The 20,984-nt window shown below is 45.9% G+C and overlaps 2 protein-coding genes across 2 annotated transcripts in view; both read right to left on the bottom strand.

Moving 5' to 3' along the window:
• Positions 1-3,484: 3,484 nt before the first annotated feature.
• Positions 3,485-11,097, bottom strand: LOC127568161 (uncharacterized). Its single transcript, XM_052011586.1, has 2 exons — positions 6,918-11,097; positions 3,485-4,825 (listed from the first exon to the last, which is right to left on the bottom strand). Exon 1 carries the CDS (start codon positions 11,095-11,097, stop codon positions 6,919-6,921), a length of 4,179 nt encoding a protein of 1,392 aa, XP_051867546.1. The 3' UTR covers positions 3,485-4,825; position 6,918.
• Positions 11,098-11,293: 196 nt separating this feature from the next.
• The window catches only part of LOC127568162 (A-kinase anchor protein 12-like), a 58,841-nt gene continuing 49,150 nt past the window's right edge, over positions 11,294-20,984 (bottom strand). Inside the window, 3 exon segments of the mRNA XM_052011587.1 lie at positions 11,294-12,295; positions 12,333-12,761; positions 12,763-14,096. Of these exon segments, the coding sequence (XP_051867547.1) occupies positions 11,294-12,295; positions 12,333-12,761; positions 12,763-14,096 (2,765 nt within the window).

Genomic DNA, 20,984 nt, shown 5'->3' with positions numbered 1-20,984 from the left:
TATCCGTAAGGAGTTTGTACGTTCTCCCTGCGTCTGCATGGGTTTCCTCCCACGTTCCAAAGATGTACAGGTTAGGAGCTGTGGGTATGCTATGTTGGTACCGGAAGAGTGGTGACACCTGCAGGCTGCCCCCAGCACATTCTCAGTAACACAAAAAGCATTTCAGTGTGTGTTTTGATGTACATGTGACTAATAAGTAAATATCTTACAATAAGAAAGACTTATTTGCCTTGCCTGGCTCTGGTTAAAAGCTGTTCATTTCTTAACAACCTTGTCTGAAAGGCCATCAATCGGCAATGTTCGCTCAGTTTCTCGCCTCTCAATACTGATTATACCATGTTTCCATCACTTTCTATTTTACTCCATATGCAAACTCAGCATGAAAAGTGCATGTGCTCCCTGTGGCCTCAGGGTTATCACCAGGTACTTTCATTTTCTTCCACAATCCCAGTGATGTGCAGGTCAGTGGATTAATTGGTCACTATTAATTACCCCTAACTTGTATGTCAGGGGCAATCATCCTCAGCCCAGGTTGTCACTCTAGCAGTCTTCAACTGCTTCAATGCTGACTTTGCATCACAAGGTCAGAAGTGATAATATTTGATGTGATAGTATCAAATTCCATTTGCAACTCCTCAGCAAATGAATCAGCCTGTGCCTGTATGCAGCAAGATCTAGACAAGCATAGGCTGCTTCATTTACTGAAGTTTCTCATTGATATTTAACCAGAAATTCAATTGAGCCAGCTACATAAATACATTGGCCACAGAGAGGGCAGAGTGGTGAACAACTTGCCTCTGGTATCCCATGGGTCTTTTCCACAAGCAGAAGTCTGATGGAACACTTTCCACTTGCCTGGATGAGTGCAGTACCAACACTCCCACCCCTCCAGAACAAAGCAACCGACTTCATTTGGACCCCATCAACCACCCTTACCATTCATTCCCTCCACCTTTGGTGCACAGTGGCTGCAGTATGTACATTTATGACTGCAAATATTCCCCCATGCTACAGCAACTCGAAAGCTCACAGCCTCTGCCACTAAAAATGACAAGGGCAACAGACATATTGGAACACCACCACCTACAGGTTTCTTATAAGTCACACAACATTCTGACTTGGACAGCTATTGTCACCCCTTCATTGGGCTTGGGTCTAAACCTTTCAACTTCCTATATTCCCTACTGCACATTAAGAGTACCTTTGCCAGAAAGGCTGAAGCAGTTTAATAGGGTGGCTCACCATCACTTTCTCAAGAGCAGTTAATGAGGGACAATAAATGTTGGCTTTACTAGCAATGCCCAGATCCCAATTGAAAAAAATAAGACTCCTCACTAAACCTTGTATTGCATCAAATTTAGAGTGACAGTCTCCCCTCACATTTAAAAAGATGATTTCAACATGCTAAAGAAAAAGTTCTGGCCAGTGTAACACTTGTTCTTTGTTCCAATTTTGCCACAACTCTGAATACGAGACCAACTACTTCAGGAATATTTTATCCAAATCCACGATCCTTAGTTTAACCCTGAAAAAGACGGACCATAGGTAATAAAAGTTTTTTGCTGTTCATTCAAGAACCTAAATGCTGACAAGTGTGGGGCTCACAACCCACACACAGCCATTCCTCAATGTGTTCCTGGAGGACATTTGATTCTATTTGTTTATAACATTTAAAAAAAATGAAGGTCACATACCCTAAAACATCAAATGGTATGACAAATGCATAAATCAAACATCTGTAAATTGAGGAATAAATATAAAGAGACAAATTGAGTAGGAGACAATGTAAGCAACATTGTACAACATTTGAGAGACCCCGAGAACAAGAAGCATTCAAATCTTTAAGATGGACAAGTTGAGATGTGTAATTATTACCATGGATGGAGAAATGGCTAACAGAAAAATTGTATTAGGATAAACCCGAGGGTTGTCGCAGGAACTAATGCCAGGACCCGAATTACTCAATATTATTGACAAATTAAAAAGGCACAATTTCTAGAATTCTCTGCCCTGGCAGGTGGTGAGAGCTGGATCATTAGAAGTATTTAAAATGGAGGTTGATAACTATTTGATAGACTGAGGAACAGAAGGTCATAGAGAAATGGCAAAAAGCAGAGCTGAGGGTAGCATTGATTGGCCATGGTTATATTAAATGGTGGGTCAGGCTTGTCAGGCCTGATGGTCTAGTGCTCCCATTTCCTTGTGTGCCAAATCTTTGAACCCTTACAATATGGTTTCCCCAAAGAGACTACAAAAGGGATACAGATAGTTAAATGGGAAAACATTGAGTTAATGGATTTGGGGGAGATGTGAGGATAAACAGAATACAATTTAAATGGAACACAACTGTACAGGGGGATCCAAGCATCATTGCAAATCAATCAAATGGGTGTTCAGGTAAAGAACGCAGGAAGGCAAAAGGGATGGGATACAAGTATGAGACTCTACAGGGCACGAGTGAGACCACATCATGTGTACTATGCGCAGTTCTGGTCTGTTTATTGAAGGTGATATCTAGTTTATATTGGAGGCGGTTTAGAGAAAACAGATTCCTGCAATGATATTTTATTTGAGGAAAGATTGCATAAGATTCAAGAGGGAGTTCAATGAGCCAAATGCCAGGTCTTTTCCCCTTGTAAGGGAAATCTCAAACAGGAGTACGTGATTTCATGAGGTCATCCATTTGAAATGGAAATGAAGGAATTCTTCACAAACAGTTGCGATCTTCAAAATTCTCTAGCCCAGAGGGGTCAAGTTACCGAACATATACGTGACCACAGATTTTCCACCTAAAGGGGAGTTGAGTGTTGTGGGGAGAGGCTGAAACATTGCCAGAAAAAGGGTGGAGCAGCTGCAAATAATGTTCAACAAGGGAAATGGATAAGTAAAGAAATAATTTGCAAGGCAATGGGGATAGGGAAATGGTATGTACTGCATAACTGTACAAAAGAACTGCAACAAACAATCTGCATTATTCCAAGTGGGGGACATTAATTACTCATATTTGCCAAAGGGGGGATTGAAATTGAGATTGTGGAAGTGACTGTCAAAGTGATTCAAGGTGGTGTATCCTAGGCCTTTAACAAAAATGATGTGATACTAGAATCTTTAAGGAGAACATTTGTTAACTCATCTTAAATGTGCAGAGTCAGTTGAATGTTTACAAGCCTTAGTCAGAATGGCTCAACAAACCTGCCATCTTTGACTTGCTACAGTATCTGAAATACAAAATGTTTTGCATAAAGTTAAATGGCAACTTTACGAGTGGGAACCTCATTTGAGAAAGGTCAGAACTGCTTAAAAACAAAAAAAAGTATGGAAGTGTAAATGCAATTTTTCCTTCCCACTCACCTCACCACCCTGCCAAAGATACTAGGTGTAGTGCATGATTACAGCAGTAGTGCAACTTTCTTCCCCGTGAAGAATCGTTAGTAGACACTCGACACAGACCCAGTCCATGTTCAGTATGGCAACCACAAAAATGTTAATGCTAATATTACTTTATTTGCAGAAGTATTCCAATATGGCTTAGGTACATGGGTAATGCAATTTGTACAAATATCAATTTCACATTCAGTTATAAAAGCACAGCAGTATTAATGAGAACAGCTGAGTTGTGGCTCCTGCCCTGGTTAATGAAGTGGGGTAAATCTGTGTACAGTAATTGCCATATTAACCTAATGGCATACTGAAAAATATCACTAACACAAGACAGGAACTGTACAGTGATGTGTTACAACACTCAGGTGTCGGTTTATCAAGGGAGAGGAAAGTGAGCTGGAAGGACTATCCAACTTGGACAATCAACTCCCAACATTGCTTTAATAATAGCCGGCATGTTTTATTGGGGGCTGGGGTATTCACAAAGACAGAGGAAACATCAAAACCAGAACAATACAATGAAGTGTTGAGCATTAATAATATGCAATACCAAGGCACATCTTGGAAAGTTGTCATGGCAGTCCAAACAAACCTTAACCCAATATAATGGATCTTCACTTCATAGTGTAACAAGTTTTCCAGTGAGCCTGGCCTCTGCCAACATACAACTCCCTTAGACAACGACACTTCAGTCTTTGCAATCTAATAGTTGAAAGCAACTAGCCAAAGGCAATTGTATGTCATCTTCATGTGCATTGGTGACAGATTTGGTACAACTACAACCTTGTTTTAGACACACTGCATGGCTTATCAACTCTAAACAATACTCTACTCTCCATAGGATTTAAGAACCCCCAAGTCAGCCCTCAGAATGCAGAACACATTGGCATGAGCTCAAGGAGCCTGACAAATGTGTCATTTCAGGACTACTTCAGTCTATGTCCAAGGTAAAGATGATTGTTCAGCTTGTCACCACTGGATTACTTTGGCAAGCATCAAGAACCAAGCCCTAGACAATTAAGAGTGAACTTAAAAATACCCCATAGTTTTTTTTTAAATCAGACTGATGAGGACACCAGTATCTCAGGATATTTTCAGAATTAACTTTCACATTAAGTAACATAAGGAGTCTTTCATCTTAGTTCTGTGAATACAGCAACCATTCCCAGAATGTTCAGATTACAACTCCCTTCCCCACATGCAATCAGCAGACTGTGAGGAAACAGCATTGCTTCAACAGATGTTACATTTATCATCAGAACAGGTTAAAAGCATAAAACATTAGAATACATAATTATTAGTGTAGGTAAAGCTCTTGAACTGAGTCAGGATTGTCAAATCAACAGGACTATCATGACAGTGGTACTTGGTCTTGTCACAGTAGAGTGAGAGTCTTCGAGTCTCCCTGGCTTCACATTCAGTTTTCCCGCAACTGTTTGGAGATCTGCAATTACACCCACATGCACACATTAGTTTCACATAGTTATACTTCATTTCTCACAGCAACTTACAATGTTGCATCAGATCAGACTATACAGTGTTTATGCTTGACACAAACACCAAGACAAAACAACAACTTTGATACCAATTCAAATGGATGGAGGGTAAAAAAAAAAACACTAGGTAGGCAAGATTTCACTCTAAGCTCTGCTGAGGAACTTCAACAGCTATGAAGTATTTGTTGAGTATGGCACAGGATCAACCACCTGGATTGTTAGGGGAGGGGGAAAAAAGTTTCTCCCACCCCCATGGCTCTGCCAGTTTGTCACAAGCAACAACACTCTTGCCTTAAGCTCACTGGGTTATGCATCCAGGGTCAGATTCTGACCAAGTAACGAATTATAGGGGCTTGTGATACTAGAATGACAGTGGGACAGGGGTCAGCCTTTTTGGCATGGATGCAACATTTAACCTATGCTGTTTGGTTTGGGGTGGCAGCATGGAGAGAGTTAATGCTTCTCTGCCTTGGAGTGCACAAATCAAACAGGGACCTGGCGATTGGTGGGTAAGGACATGTACATATATATTTACTTGCTCATTTCTTTTTGCAGTTCCCTAGAAATACATGGTGTAGTACCAGCACAGCAAGTACACCTGTGAGTGCTTCAGTGTGGTCTCACATTTGCTGAGATAAAGGCTAAAATTCCACATGACCAGCAGGATGTGAAATGGTTACTTAGACCTCTGGTGTGGAGGTTTTAAGCAGGCTTTGTACCTTGAACATGATATACTGAAGGTGGTGAATGAATAGATGCAGATCAACCACTGGGAAGGCCAGGCTAGAGCTACAGGAATAGGGGAGATAAAAACAAAATGCTGAAGTTTTACACAACAACAAAAAAAATTAATGGACTACATAAAATCGTGATGCACAAAACTTCATCTAACACAGTCAAAACACGTCTTGAGTTTCAGCAATCATACTTTAAAGTGCAAAGAAAAAAAGACACCAATGTCTGCAACAAAGATTAAAAAGCACAAGCTTACTCCATGCCATCAAGGTTTGCAGTACTGCCCTACTGTTCCACAAAATGCAAGGGAGACCCATTTAATTTAGAGGCAGAGACAACAGTAAAGTTGTAGCAAAAAAAATTGTTAGACAATCCCAGTTTTTAAAGCTTCACATTCCCTTATCTATGCATGACTCCCCCAAACATCTACATCACGCTGTCCAGAAATATCAGCCATTCTTTTATCATCACTGGGACGAAACCTTGGAACTCCCTCCCCTACAGCACTGTGGAAGCGCCTTCAGGACTGCAGCAGCTCATCACCACCTTCTCAAGGGCAATCAATGCTGGTCTTGCCAGTAACACCCAGATTCCCAGAGTTTAAAAATCAAACTTGATGGCTCTTTAGGTGATATTAAGGAGACAATGAGCATTCAAGGCAGTTATCACACTAAGTTTTAGAGACTACTTAACAAATTTAGGATTTAAAAATCAGGTTTTAGCAATAGCATTCTCTGCTAAGTTATACAATGAAAGATTCAAGTACTTATTCAAGTATCTATTCCAGTGCAGTGCTAAAGTGTTTTCCAAATCAGATGTTAAACAGGAGCTTCATTTACTCTCACTGACAAATGTAAAAGAACTCATGGCACTGTTCAAAGAGCAGGCAAAGCTCTCCATTGTGACCAGTATTTATCACCCCAACCAAAGTACGAGGTCATTCATCTGTTATTTTTGTGGAATCTTCCAATGCCAAAGTTCAGATACATTGGGTTAAATACATTAAAATATTTAGACATATAAAAACAAACTTAATTGGTTATAGTGCGCTCTGGGATGTCCCAATGCAATGGAAAAAGACAATATGCTACAGTTTAAATTTTAAATGATCAAAGAGCCCAAGTCTCTAGAATTTCCATTTAGTTCCCATACTGACTTTAACATTGGAGTTTGATTTGGACTTCATTCAAGTAATTTGAAATGATGCCAAAGCATCACTTAGTGAAAAAATTTCAAGTGAGCAAAGAAGGATCTGAAATGCATTAATGCCCATTTCCCACAATACAATAGACAGGCTTCACTTACCTCAGGATGGGGTCCTCTCAGCGGCACCTTTTGCCAATTCGACAGATGGCTCAGTCTCTACTTCATGGCTTTGCTTTTCATCTGTCCCGACTGACTGACTTTGATCCATTGCTTCACGATTTAACTGAACTGCTTCCACCTCATTTTCATTTGCTAATTCTCCAGTCAATGAGATCATTCCACCTTGTGCACCATGTAGAGAACTCTGTTCTTCACCTATTTGCTGGATTGTTACAAGTTGGGTTTGCTTGGTCAGTTCTATAGATGGACGTGTTGCTTCAGGCTGCTCCAATGATTGGCAACATTCAGCTCTGGTCACTTCTGAAGAGATTGAAATATTGCCCGAAGTATCGTCAGATGATTCCCTTCCTAGCTCAGTGTGCATTGATGCAAGAGTTTCAGTCTCAATTGACTCCTGACCACCTCTTACAGTCGTCTCCAACACCATCTCAGCTGACTGCATCAACACACTCTCTTTTCCTTCAAAGTCCTGATTTCCTGAAGTTTGAAATCTTTGATCAACCACTTCACTTGTTCCTTCAATTGCTGTATCCTTTTGTAACCTCAGTAATTTTTCCTCTTCCTTAGTACTCTCTTGTCCCTGCAGCTGAGTTAGTACCAGAGGATCCTGACTGAGAACCTGAGCAGCTTGTGCACTTTGCTGTTCAAATGTCTGAGTTTGACTCACTTCTACCTCGGTCCGAGTTTCCAAACACTCCAGTTTCTGGGTAACGGTTTCTTTGATTTTGCATTCGGCCAGCTGATCTTCAAGTCGCTCCTTTCTGCAGCTCTCTGCTTCTTGTACATCAGTTGTCAAGACCGTTTCAGAATCATCAGGAGTACTAGACATGCAGCCTGTAGCCACTTCTATTGCAGTCTCTACTATGACAGCTGCAGTCTCTACTATTGAAACTTGCTTAACATCCTCACAGGGTGGCAGAACCTGATCCACAGCACTCGGCTCTAGAATCTCAGCCGATACAGTTGTTACAGTCTCTGCAATTACCTTCTCCTCCACAGAAGATACAGTCACTAGGAAAGCCTCTTCACAAGACTCTGAACTCTTAACTACAGGAAGATCCTCCATCAGGATCACCATCTCATTCTGTAGAACTTGAAATTCATCAACAGAAGCAACATGCAATTTTACTTCAGGGGCACTCTCCAAAGTTGGACATATTGTTTCAGCATCTACTTCACATTTTTCTTTGGAAAAGCCAACTGGAGTTTGTGGGTCAGACAACGAAAGGGGTTGCTCTTTGACGAGTGAATCAGATGAGGAACTCTTTAACTCCACATCACTTTGCAACTCAGCTGCCCCCTCTATGTGTTGACACGGTTTAGGAACACTCACACTTTGAACTTGACTTGTCACGGCCGGCTGGTCACCCCGGCCAAGCTCACCGGCTTTAAGTGAGATCTTTTCAATGGACTCATCTGGTGCTGGCTTGTCCCTTTCCTCGGAGGCCAGCTTGCACTCCACTTCCTCTGCTGGCTCAACCACATCCAGAGCCTGCTCAAGAGTCGTACCTTCACTGGTTGCGCTCAGTAGCTCACTAGTAACACAAGTCGCTCCGGTTTCAACTTGTTTGGCTGCTGACGCCTCGCCAGCTTGTGTTTCGGCAGCTTCCGTGAGTGATTTTTCAGGATGCTCCCCTGGAGAAATTTCTCCCTGATCTCTAGACACTGTGGCCAATGTGGTATCTGTTTCTTCAGCTGCAGGCTGCACTGATTTCATGCCCTCGAGCTCATCACAAACAGTTTCACTTTTCACCTCAGTGCCTGCAACTTTAGTTGTAGTGGTTTCGTTTGTTTCTTTGCTTGGCCCTTCAGTGGTGGTGGACTGTAGAATTTGTGTCACCAAGCCCAATGAATCAGCAAGTGCTTCCTGTGTTCTCTGCCCTTTAGGGCTTTCAACAAGCTCTTCACACACTGCTTCATCCATTGCAGTCTCCACAATCTCAGCTCCCATATCCTGTTGGATGATCTCAACAGGAGTGAGCTGCTCCTGTGCTGCTTCGGAGTCCATCACCTTTTGTACATCCTCTTCATTTGCTCCTTGCCGTGGAGCTTCACCTTCTCGTTCAGACTTGCTCTCCTCCACTCCTGCCTCCGCCGAAGCAGCGTCAGCCACTTCACTGTGCACCACTGCAGCAACTTCAATAGAATCTTCACCACACACCTCAGTCACTCCCACTGGAGTGACTGCAATCTGCTCTTCACCAGGTAAAGCTTCAGACAGATCAACAGAAGAGACTTTGACTGTCTCTTCAGATAAAACCTTAGTTACCGTCACGTGAGTGATTCCGAAAGCCTCCTCACTGGGTATGACCTTAGTTACTCCCAATGGAGCCAGTTCTGTGGTCTCTTCACCACACACTGCCTCCGTCATTCCCACTGTTGGAGTGATTCTCATAGGCTCTTCACTGGGTAAAGACTCCAGTACAACTGCAGGAGTGATTTCAGTGGTCTCTTTGCCGCACACCACCTCTGTCACTCCCACTGGTGGAGCAACGTCAATAGGCTCCTTACCAGGTACCACCTCAGTTACACCCAGAGGAGAGCGCCCAGCAGGTTGCTCGCCAGATATGATCTCCATTACTTCTACCGGAGTGATCTCTGTGGTCTTTTCACCACACACTGCAGCCGTTGCTCCTTCTGGAGCAATTTCGATTCCTCTGCACGTCACCTCAGTCACTTCCACTGCCGGAGTGATTTCAATGGGTTCTTCACCTAATACAGCCTCTGTTACTCCCACTGGTGTGATCTCAGTGGTTTCTTCACTACAAACTACCTCAGTTACTCCCACTGGAATTTCAATGGGCTCTTCCCCCAAAAGAGCCTCTGTTACTCCTACTGGAGTGAGTTCAATGGTCTCTTCACCCACAAGTGTCTCAGTAACTCCCGCTGCTGGAATGATTTCAATGGGGTCTTTACCCAAAAGAGCCTCTGCTACTCTTACTGGAGTGAGTTCAGTGGTCTCTTCACTACAGATTGCCCCAGTTACTCCTGCTGCTGGAGTGATTTCAGTGGGCTCTTGACGCAATACAGCCTCTGTTACTCCTACTGGAGCGAGTTCAGTGGTCTCTTCACTACGCACCATCTCTGTTGCTTCTCCCGGAGAGATTTCACCAATTCCTCTGCACATCACCTCAGTCACATCCACTTTTGGAGAGATTTCAATAGGTTCTTCACCCAATACAGCCTCTATTACTCCCACTGGTGTGATCTCAGTGGTCTCTTCGCTACAAACAGCCTCAGCTACTCCCACAACTGGAATGATTTCAATGGGTTCCTCACCCAATACCACCTCTGTTATTCCCACTGGAGTGATCTGAGTTATCTCCTCACCACACACCACCTCAGTCACTCCCACTGCTGAAGTGATTCTACTGGGCTCAACACAACTCTCAACCTTTGTCAGTTCCACGGCAATGGTTTTGACTGCACCTTCACCAGGCAGAACTTCAGTCACACTCACTGCTGGAGTAACCTCAACGTGCTCCTCACTAGTCTCTACCTGGCTCACTCCTGCCGGCGGAGAAATCTGCCCAGTCTCTTCAATGGACACAGCCTCGGTCACACTCTGTTCCACTTTCACTCGGGTTTCTACACTCTGTTCCACTGGGATCTCCGGGACACCTGCATCCTCCGTGCGTTCAGCCAACGCCTTTTCCGCTCCCACCTCTGAAACGTCTTCGGTGTCCTCCACAGCAGCAGCTTCAACCCTTTCGACCCCCACCTGCTGAGCAACTTCTGAAATCGTGGCGCCCACTCGCTCCATCACTGCTTCATCCTTGCTGGCTGCATGTGCTGGAACTACCTCAGTCTTCCTGCATTCAGCAATCTGCTCTGCTCCCACCTTCTCAGTGACTGATACCATTGCCCGAAGTTCTTCCTGATCTCCCTCCTCAACAATTTTGACAGACTGCTCCCTAACCACCTCCGTCTCTTCAGCTTCCAAAGTCTGCTCTCGTACAATTTCCACTTTTTCAGGGCTCACCTCCTCCACCAATAAGGCTCCATCCTTGCTTACAGTTGTGGCTGTCATGCTCTCGTCGACCCCTTGACACTCTGCAAGGGGCAGAGGCTGGCGGTCACCCTCTGGTGCTGCAACCGGTTTAAGCTCCTGTTCGACTGCAGCTGAGGCAATCCCCTGTACAAGTGTAACCTCCTGCATCTCTGCACGTGTCTCCTGCTCAGTCACTTCATCGGGTCCTGCCAGCACATCGCCTCCTACAGGTGGCCCCCACTATCGTTGCCTCAGAGATCTTCTCGGCTGCTTTCCGCTCAGGCTCTGCCGCCTGCGTCTCAGAGGAGCCGTGCACCCCTTTCACTCGGGCTTTTCCCGGCAGAAATGTTCCGGCCCAGGTCCATCACCTTGTGTGCCAGGCGGAGCCCCCATCTGGCAGCAGGACACGATCGGATCGACCGACAGCTTCACTTTCTGCGCGGACCTCTTCCAGCACCTCTCGTGTCTGCCTGCTCACCAGGGCCTCGTCTTCCCGTACGGGTGTTCCCTCTGCCGTCGTCACTGGTGTTTCGGTCAACTGCGAGACCGCCGAAACCATCTCTGTCGTCTCTTCAGTGAAGGACTCCTCCACCGGGTAGTCTGATGTCGCTACTACTTTGGGGACAACCTCCTGCGCTTCTTCAGCCACCTCATCAGGGGAGAGGTCACGAACCCCTTCTTCTGGTGTGGGTTCACCAACAAGCACCTCTTGTTTCTGTACCGCCAAGGTCTCTTCAGCTAATCCTGTTTTATCCTCAACTTCCTCCTCGATCACATCCGAGACTGCTGCCGATATCCACGATGGCGATCGCTCATCAACGCTGCTTTTCATGGCTTCCAAAGGTCCACGCTCCCCTGCGCTAGTTTGCCCAACGCCCAGTCCGCCTGGTTGAGGAGCTTCGGACGTGGCCAGAACTCCATCTGCCACCTGAACTGCATCAGTCCCCGCCTTTAGCCTCTGTTCGTGTTCTCTCTCGTTGTCCACAGCATCATATTCAGAGAGCGGAACCACGGCTGGTGTTTCGGATGATTCCTCCTCGCTCTTGCTGTCCGTGATCTCTGCCCATGCCACGTCTTTTCCAGCAGACTCAGCCTGAAGTTGCTCGGGCTTAATATCCGACCTCTTCTTCCTTCTGCCTGGTATCAGTTTCTTGAGGGACACCCAGGATTCTTCCTTAGCGGGTTCAGCCTCGGGAAGAGCAGCTTCTGGGCTGGGTACAAACTCTTCCCCGCGCTCTTCCAGCTTGGACCTCGACTTGCGCCTGGGGGTCACCAGCCTCTTGAAGGATTCCCAAGTGGAGATGACCCCATCAGAAGCCTCTCCTTCCACGGGACTCTCGGCACATTCTGGAGATGTCCCCCCTTGCTCCAGATCGGGACCTTGAGGGCTGCCAACCCTTTGCCTCCTCAGCATGCTCTTGCACCTGACCATTTGCCTCTGAACCTTGGCCTCTTCGTTTGACTTTTGAAGTTCTGAGTCCGATACCTTTCTCATCCTCTTCTTTCGAGGACCCTACACAGATCAGCGCTTCCCAGGTCACAGGGGCGTCCGCTTTCTTTTTCGGGTCCTCTGTGCTGCGTTCCAGCTTCACCTCCTCGCCGTTGGATTTGGGCTCCTCTTGCTTCTCGGAGGCCGTGCTCTCAGCAGAGGAGAGAGTCGCGCTCTTTGCCTTGTCGGTCGGCTCATCGTCCCTCTCGCTCTCCGGCGGCCCCTTGGGGCGTTTCCTGGGCGTCACCAGCTTCTTGAAGGAGGCCCAGGCAGTGATGGGCTCCTTCTTCCTCTCCCCGTCACCAGCACCATTCGCCTCCTCCTGCTCTGCCCGCGGGCAATGAACCCGATTCCGTCACTTCCGCCAGAATTCCCTCGCCCACTTCCTCCGGGAAGGCCGGCGGGCTATCCGGCTTATTGCTGTCGGGGCTGCCTTCAGATTCTGTCGAAGACTGCAGTTTTGCTTCATCATCGACGTCTCCCGCTCTGGTTTCCTCTCTCTTGCCTTTGGCTTTCTTAGCCGACAGTTTTTTGATGCTGCTGCTCGTGAAAAGCTTCTTCAGCGGACTGTCTTGCTGCTTGGGCCTCTGTGAAGCCACGAACTCGCCCTCATCACTGACTGGTTCCGAATTAGTGACTGAAGGTTGCTCCTGGGCTCCCTCCTCGTGTTCAGCTTGAAGCTCTGCCGAGGCTTCAGGGGCAGGAGACTCCACTCCTGCTTGTCCCTCCGGCGACTTTCCACTGCTGGGGATCTGCTGGCCCATCCCCAAATCAGTGGCAACCAGGGACTGCTCTGCAGGGGCACCATTCTCCTTCACTTCTGGGGTCCTGCTTTCAGCTACAGTTGGTGCCTCGCTTGCCACCATGACATCTGCCAGCTCTGCTGTGAGATCTTCGAAGTCCTCCTCCTCTCCTCCGTGTTCTTCTGGCGACTGAACAGTCAGGACCTCAGCAGCTTCCTGGGAAGTGGAAGGCTGCGCTTCGGGTCCACGCTCTGTCACCTCGCTCCCAGCATCGCCGGCTCGCTCCCCATTCGTCTCCGTCTTCTCCCCGATGACGAGCGGCTCGTCCTTGGCCTTCTTGAAACTCTGCTTCCTTCGCAGCCCCAAGAAAAAGCCCTGCCTGAAAAACCTCTTCAGCGGAGATTCCACCGCTGGGCTCTCCGCCGCATTGGCACCAGACTCTGCCGCTGCCGGGACTTCCCTCCGTGTCCAGCATTTTGGTTTCTTCCTTCCTCCCAGTACACTTTCAGTTTTCTCCGGCGAGAGGATTTCTGGCGGACTCCCCTCAGCCTCGTCAGTGGGACTTGCATTGGCTTCTATGCTTCCTTCCATATGTTGCTTGGATTCGCTGGCTACTTCCCCTGCCACACCGCCTTCTTCCCCTGCCACACCGCCTTCTTCCCGCGTCACAGTTAGCAACTGCACAGGCTCTGACTTCACCGGCTTCTCCTTCTTCATGGTGAACTTCAGACCCACAAACTTGAAGACCTTCTTGAAGCCGATCTCAGCAGCCTGCACCTCCTCAGCCGGCTCTCCCGTCTCTGTGGGCAGCTCATCCCCCTCCTGAGCATCTTTCTGCTCCCCACCTTCATTCTCGACAGGGACCTCCTTCTCGTTGAGCTCCATTTCCTCCGTCTCCTCCCCTCCGGATACAACCGCCGGATCACCTTGTCCGACTGAAACACAAATACCCAAGTCATGACACAGAACCAGACTTCTGATAGGAAATGCAATGAATGTGGTTTTCAAGTACATTGTTCAAATCACAGATTCAAAATCTGACCTCCACTTGATTTCACAACCCCCACTCCCGCTGTTCCTTTTGTCCAGGATCATTCCCTTATCCAGTTCCACTCACCACCTTCCTTTATCAGATCCCACCTGTAGCCCTTTACCCCCACCCCTCCCCTTCCCCGCCCAGCTCTATCTGCTCATCAACCCACCAAGTCCCTCCAGCAGTTTGGATTTGCTCCAGATCCCAGCATCTGCAGTCTCCTGTGTCTCCACTCTGAATCTTTGCTGATACAACAACTCCACTTGGATTGCTTAAAATATTTTGCTTTCTCTCTGGCAAGGCACATTTTGTAGATTCATTGAGATAACTGATGTGGAAGCTCATGCTTTTGCACACTCCAGTTGTTCAGTTTATTTCAACTTTAGATTTAAGGGCAAATTAGTATAACTACTGGCAGACCACAGTCCAAGAGTACCACTGACTAGCTGGCTGGCATTGCTGAGCTTGTCCAATAGGCCAATCTAATGCAAACAGGACAGAGCCTCAAAATAGCTCATGCACGCAAGTCTTTTTTTCCTCATTTTCTTGCAATTAAAAGGAGGTCATTCAGCTCACTGTGAGTGAACTTCATTAAAAAGCTGGTTTGTTAATCACTTAACTTTAAGATCTTTGGGCAGGGAATTGAAGTTCCAGACCCACACAGTTGAAGGCACAGCCAACATTAGTGGGACAAAGGGCACGAGGAGTTTTTCTTAGGGTGCAAGCCAGATACTGGGGTTGGGGAGGCTGTAAGAGGATTTAATTACACAAATCCTTAGCCTGCACGAAAATTCCTCCATTAACAGCGCAAGGAGTTTATTTTCAATAGAAGGAACAGGTTAGGCAGGCTACACTGCATATCACTGCTCATGTACACAACTAACACAATAATATTTGCTGCTTATGTAAATACATTAACATTACACTTTGGAAAGTTATGATCATTACATAAACAAATTGGGCATAAGAAATATGCACATTCCAAATGTCAAACCATTATGTTTGTGCACATTAGATACAGTTCAAAGAATTGGAATATTTGTGACAAGGCCATTTGGTGGATGAAATAAAAGTTACTAGGCCCAATCCCACCCTCCAACACTGGATGTTGAATCCTCCAGCCTCTGGATCTTAAAGTACACATTCAAATACTCTTCAATGTATGAGGGTTTCCAGCTCAACGGTTTCAGATCCACACCACCTTCACATGCAAGTTCATCATCCCTCCTTTAATCTTCTCCCACTAAATCTGCCCTCGTTTTGGAGCACTCCACTAAGGGAAATGGGTCATTCTGATTTACACCCTTCAATTTTATACACCAAAGTTTTTCCTCTGTTCCAAAGACAGCCTATCCAAGTCAAGTCGAGTTTACTGTCACATACACGCGTATGAAGAGGTACTGGTACAATGAAAGATTTTCTTGCAGCAGCATCACAGGCACCACACTCTTGCTGCAGCTTATATTTTCCAGTCCTGGCAATGTCTTTGTGAATTACCTCTGCTCCCTCTCCAGTGAAGTCTCATCTTTCCTGTAGTGACCAGGACTGCAGGCAGCAAGTACTGCGTCCTAACTGGTGTAGACCACAGTTCTAGAATAGCCTACTTTTACAGTCTATGTCTTGATAATACAGGAAAGAATCCAATACACCTTTTTAAACCTCTTATTGACCTGTTCCACTACCTTTAAGGATCTGTGAATATGCACTCCAATCTCTCTTCCTCCGCGCCAGCCAACATCCTCCCATTTGTTGTATACTCCCTTGTTGCACACTCCCTTGTTGCACCTCCAACTGCATTACTTTACACTTCTAAATTAACATTTGCCCTTCTTTGACCAACTGACTAGACCTTCTACATCTTCCTGCAGTATAAAGTCTTCATGATCAACTGCACAGCAAATTTTTGTATGAGGATGGGGGATAAATTTATATCAGGACCGAAAACTGAGCACCAATCCCTGTGGAACTCCACAGGTAACATCCATTAACCATTACCCCTGGCTTCCTGCCACTGTGCCAGTTTTGCAACTCTCCTTTGGCCTCCTACAATAAACAGTATACCACGTGGGGGTTTGTCACAAGCCTTGAAGTCCACACACTACCTCAATGACATTGCCTTCATTGACCCTCCTTAATTAGACAACCATTACTGGACAAATCCATGGCCAGATCAACCCATCCCTCCCCTTCCCCATTCACTTTCCCTTGCAACTGTAGGAGTATTTCCCCCATCCCTACAACTCCTCCCTCACCATCATCCAGGGATCCAAGCAGCCCTTCCAGGGGTGAGACAGATTCACATGCACCTCCTCCAACCTCAAACAGTCCTCTCCACACCCCCTTCGTTCCAACCAACCACCCCCTGCCAAAATCCCCTATTACCCAGTTTCTTTCCCTTCCCCCATCTGCTCATCACCCACATACCCAACTGGGTCTGCCAATCCCTCCCCTCACTGTTCCCATCTGCCCACCATTACTTTCAGATCCCATAAACTGCAGCCCATCTCCTCCCAGCCTACCACCACCTGCCCTCCCCCACCTGACTCCATCTGCCAATCAACCCCTCCTCACCTGGATCTACTCATCACCTCACACCTCTTTATACTGCCATATCCCCACTACTCTCAGTCCAGGTGAAGGGTCTCGAGCCAGAATATTGACCGTCCATTTCCCTCCACAGATGCTGCCTGACCAGAGTTCCTCCAGCAGCTCGATTTTTGCTCCAGATTCCAGCATCTGCAGTCTTTTGTGTCTCCTTGACTAATTTGTGCCTACTCAAGTGATACATACCTTTCTTTGGGGGTGGAGTCCAAAACCTGCCTGGCTTCAGATTTGATCTTTCCTCCCTTTTTAGGCAACGGTACAATATTAGCAGTTCTCCAATTCTCAGGCACTATTCCTGCAGCCTGGGAACAAGCAACTGCAGTCCAAGACTTCACAATTTACTCTCTTGCTTCTTTGAACAGCCTGGCACATTTTTCATACACCCCAGCAATTTATTCTTTTCCCACAGACGCAAATCCCTTTAAAGCTTCCTCTTCATTGATTCCACCCAGTGCTTTACACTCAATCAGCATAGCTACAACTTCAGCATCATCCTCCTTTTGTGAAGATGGTCACCCATCACAGGTGGCCATCTTCACAAAAGGAGAATAACCTGCCTCACAGATCTTTTTCAGTCCCTCATAGGCCCTGCTCATTGCTTAGTTATCCTCTAGCTTTATATATTTGTTTTAAACCTTAGATTTGGCATAGCAACATTTCATCAGGCTTTCTGCTGCAGGAAACTGATAGACTTTTCCTTATTCTGCTCTCTACACACCACCATCCAAGGGGCTCTAGATTAGCAGTTCTACTTTGAGAGAACTTGTTTAGCCCAAACCCCACAAAGGATCTTCGAATACCCTCACTGCTCAGATGGACTTACTTTCCAGCTTCTGCCAGCTCCTTTTTGATAAATTACAGTCTAGTAAAATTGGCTGCAATCCCAGTTAGAACCTTGACAAAGGTAAAATGGGTGCCTTTCTCTATAGCCAACAATTATAATCACTATAACAATGCCTTCCCACTGATACGACTTCTATCTGTCCAGTTTCATTCCCCAAAAGCAAGAATTGCCCACCTCCCAGTTTGTTGAGCTTGCTACACACTGGCTAAAAAAAAGTTCTCCTGAACTATATTTAGGAATTCTGAGACACTCCCCTCCTCCTCGATCTGTGCCTTTTAACTGAACATTTCCCATTACTGTTAGGGTAACAGAAAATCTTCAACAATTAAGCACATCAGATATTTACCAACAAATTTGCACTCATCTCCAGACTATTTGAAGGTGTGGAGTATGCTCCCAAAAGCAATTGCTCCTTCGTTCTTTCGTTCAGGGAACATTGAGAGGGCAGGAATATGGTACTGAGGTAAAGAACCAGCCATGATCATATTGAACATAGCACAGGCTCAAAGGGCTGAATGATCTACCCCTGCTTCTATTGAGCATCTATTCAAACCACATTTGCTCACTTTCCCCACCTTCTCCCCACAACCCTTAACCTCCTTACCAAGAACCTATCAATCTCTGCCTTAGATTCACCCAATGACTTGGCTTCCACAGCCCTCTGTGGTAACAAATTCCACAGATTCACCACTCTCCGACTGAAGAAATTCTTCATCTCAGTTTTAAAAAGGACCCTCAGATCCTAGACTCTCCCACTAGTGGAAACATGCCCTCTATGTCTCACGTTCCTCCAGTTGTGCACGTTGCTCCAGATTCCAGCATCTGGAGTCTCGTGTCCTCAGATTTACATTCCAGGTACAAGTTTTAATTCAACTCACAGTAATATCAGTTAACCAGCTCCTGCTCACTTGTGAACTAATTAGTGGGTGGGTGGGGGGGGGGGCTACTTGCATAAAATTTTACACGGCTTACAATTCTTAATGAAAACTACATGTTAAGAAAACCAAGTGAAGCAGAAACTAAATGAATAATTAGAGAAATCAGATTTATATTACCGAAAAGACAACAGAAGTCACCTGCACCACCATCCAGCAACCATGACATGGGTGAACCCCAGTGAGTGTAGGAATGGAGACAAAGCATCCGTGCCAGAAGCAGCCTCTCGGAGAATGAGGGTCACGTTGGCCTGTACTTGGGAGTCCCTACACTGCTCTCGGCACCTTATTCCTGAGTAGAGTGTACCTCAAGGTCTAAGTGTACAGGTAGGAGAAAGGCAACAGGACCAAAGAGTAGCTGTGGTTTAGCAACTATGCTGACAGTACAAGTCAGTCATTATAACACAAAGCTATAGAGATAAATCTACACTTCACAATAACCAGCACTGTGGAGTGCAACAGACGAAGTTTGGAGAAGGCATACAAACGCATGAGGTACAAGATGTTAGCCCTGCAGGTTTAATACATCCATTATAATACATCTTCTATCTGGGCTTCAGACCCCCTTGGGTCACAATTGAGACAGTTCACCTGAGTAATCACACCAACATTTTTACGTACACCAATTCTGCTAAGTTCACAGTGCATCCAGACAACTTAAATCAGGTGCCATTTTGTCCAATGTTAGACGAGTTCAGAAACAGGTCCCAGTTCCTTCCTACCTGCCAGTCTCTTCAGCACCACCAGCCCCCTCCCCCCCCCCACAAAAAAATATACAAACACTACACACTTCAATGAAAATTTTAAAATCACTGTACAGTTCAGAATAGCAAAAACTGACAACTTGGAGCTGAAATCCTGCTCACCTCTCCGACTATGATGGCCAGCTTGTCTGATGAGTACTGCGAAAGAGCAACACGCTGCAGCAATTCAAGTCATCACAAGGCTCTCTTCAGGGGCACATAAACTCTACGCACTAACTAGCTCTCCACTCCCAGCTCAGCTAGCAGGTTCTGCATTGCAGTCTTTCTCCAGCATCCAGCTGCCAAGCTGTGCTGAAAGCCGCTCTCTGATGGCACACTAACAAGGTCACACATTAGATTACAGGAAGGACAAAAGGAAACAGTTTACTTAGGGCTCCTTGATATTTTCTAAAAGGTGATCCGTTACTGACCATTTTGGGTCTGTTTCAAGGCACAGGTACTTAATCCCCACACAGGAGCAGGGAATTTAAACAGACCTGCAGGCTAAATAAAATGCCTTTGGCTTCAGAAAGGCGTATTACTGTCCACTTTTCTTGTCAATTTTCACCCATGGGATCTCCATTATAAATCAACACTGGGGCACTGAGCTCCAGGTGAAAATCTTCTAATGCCTTGTAACTGAATAATTCCCTCTGGTTCAGTTTAGTGTTACTAACACAACACCTCTAATGTAGCAAACTGTCCCATAGAAGGCAATGGTCAAAAGCTTGCTTAATGAGGTTTGAAGGAGCAACTTCAAAAGGAAGGGTGGAGGGAGGAAGAAATGGGATTTAACACTCAGAACATGCACTGCAGTTAGTTGGAGATCAATAAATACCAGATTCAAGGGCAAACACTTGAAACGCCTGCAGCAATTCAAAAGATCTAAAGTACAAAGTACCCACCTTTGAGGGCAACTCAATTCCTCTCCCATACAGAAAGATTAGCATCCACATCCAAGGTTCTTTCAAAAATACACATCTGAACACACTCCAACAGCTTTGCATTGGAAGGATTTAAGGAAACTAATACCCAACAGGCAAGTGCTGTGGCACAGCCAGTGGGTTTCTGGGTCAGTAATTCAGGAACCTGGATAATGATCCCAAGAAGGGTTCTGATCCCACCACAGCAGCCTGGGAATTTACAAGTCAGATAGTAAGTTCCAACATCACAAAACAGCATGTAATGGAAGCCTGCTCAGTTTACAAACCTAGCAGAGCTCAAAGTCTACCACCTCTGGATGAATGCCCAATCTCCAAATACAGATCAAGAAGCTGAAATGATTTGGGTCCAGAATGGTATTGTTCCAAAAACCCAAGAACAGAGTAGGAGCAAGCCACCTGGCCCTTTGAGCCGACTCCACCATGGTATATCTCCCTCAGTGCCATTTTGACGTCCTATGCCTGAACAGATTCCCTTAACGCCCTTTTGATCACTGTTGTGAATGAACTCATTGACAGATCCACCAGTCATCCAGCACAGGAAATGGCAAAGACTCACCACCCTTTGAATAAAGAAATTTCTTATCCAAGTTACTCCCCCTTATTCTGAGACTGTGACCCTGGTTCTAGGCTCCTTGCCTGGGGGAAAACCACCTCCCTCCAATCCAGCCTGTTTAATCCTGTAGGAATTAGTTTCAAATCAGACCTCCTCTCATTTTAAAT

The sequence above is a fragment of the Pristis pectinata genome, chromosome 3 (assembly GCF_009764475.1).
Source record: "Pristis pectinata isolate sPriPec2 chromosome 3, sPriPec2.1.pri, whole genome shotgun sequence".
Taxonomy (NCBI): Eukaryota; Metazoa; Chordata; class Chondrichthyes; order Rhinopristiformes; family Pristidae; genus Pristis; species Pristis pectinata.
Note: the sequence above shows the minus strand (reverse complement) of the source record. Positions and strands in the feature narration are given on the sequence as shown.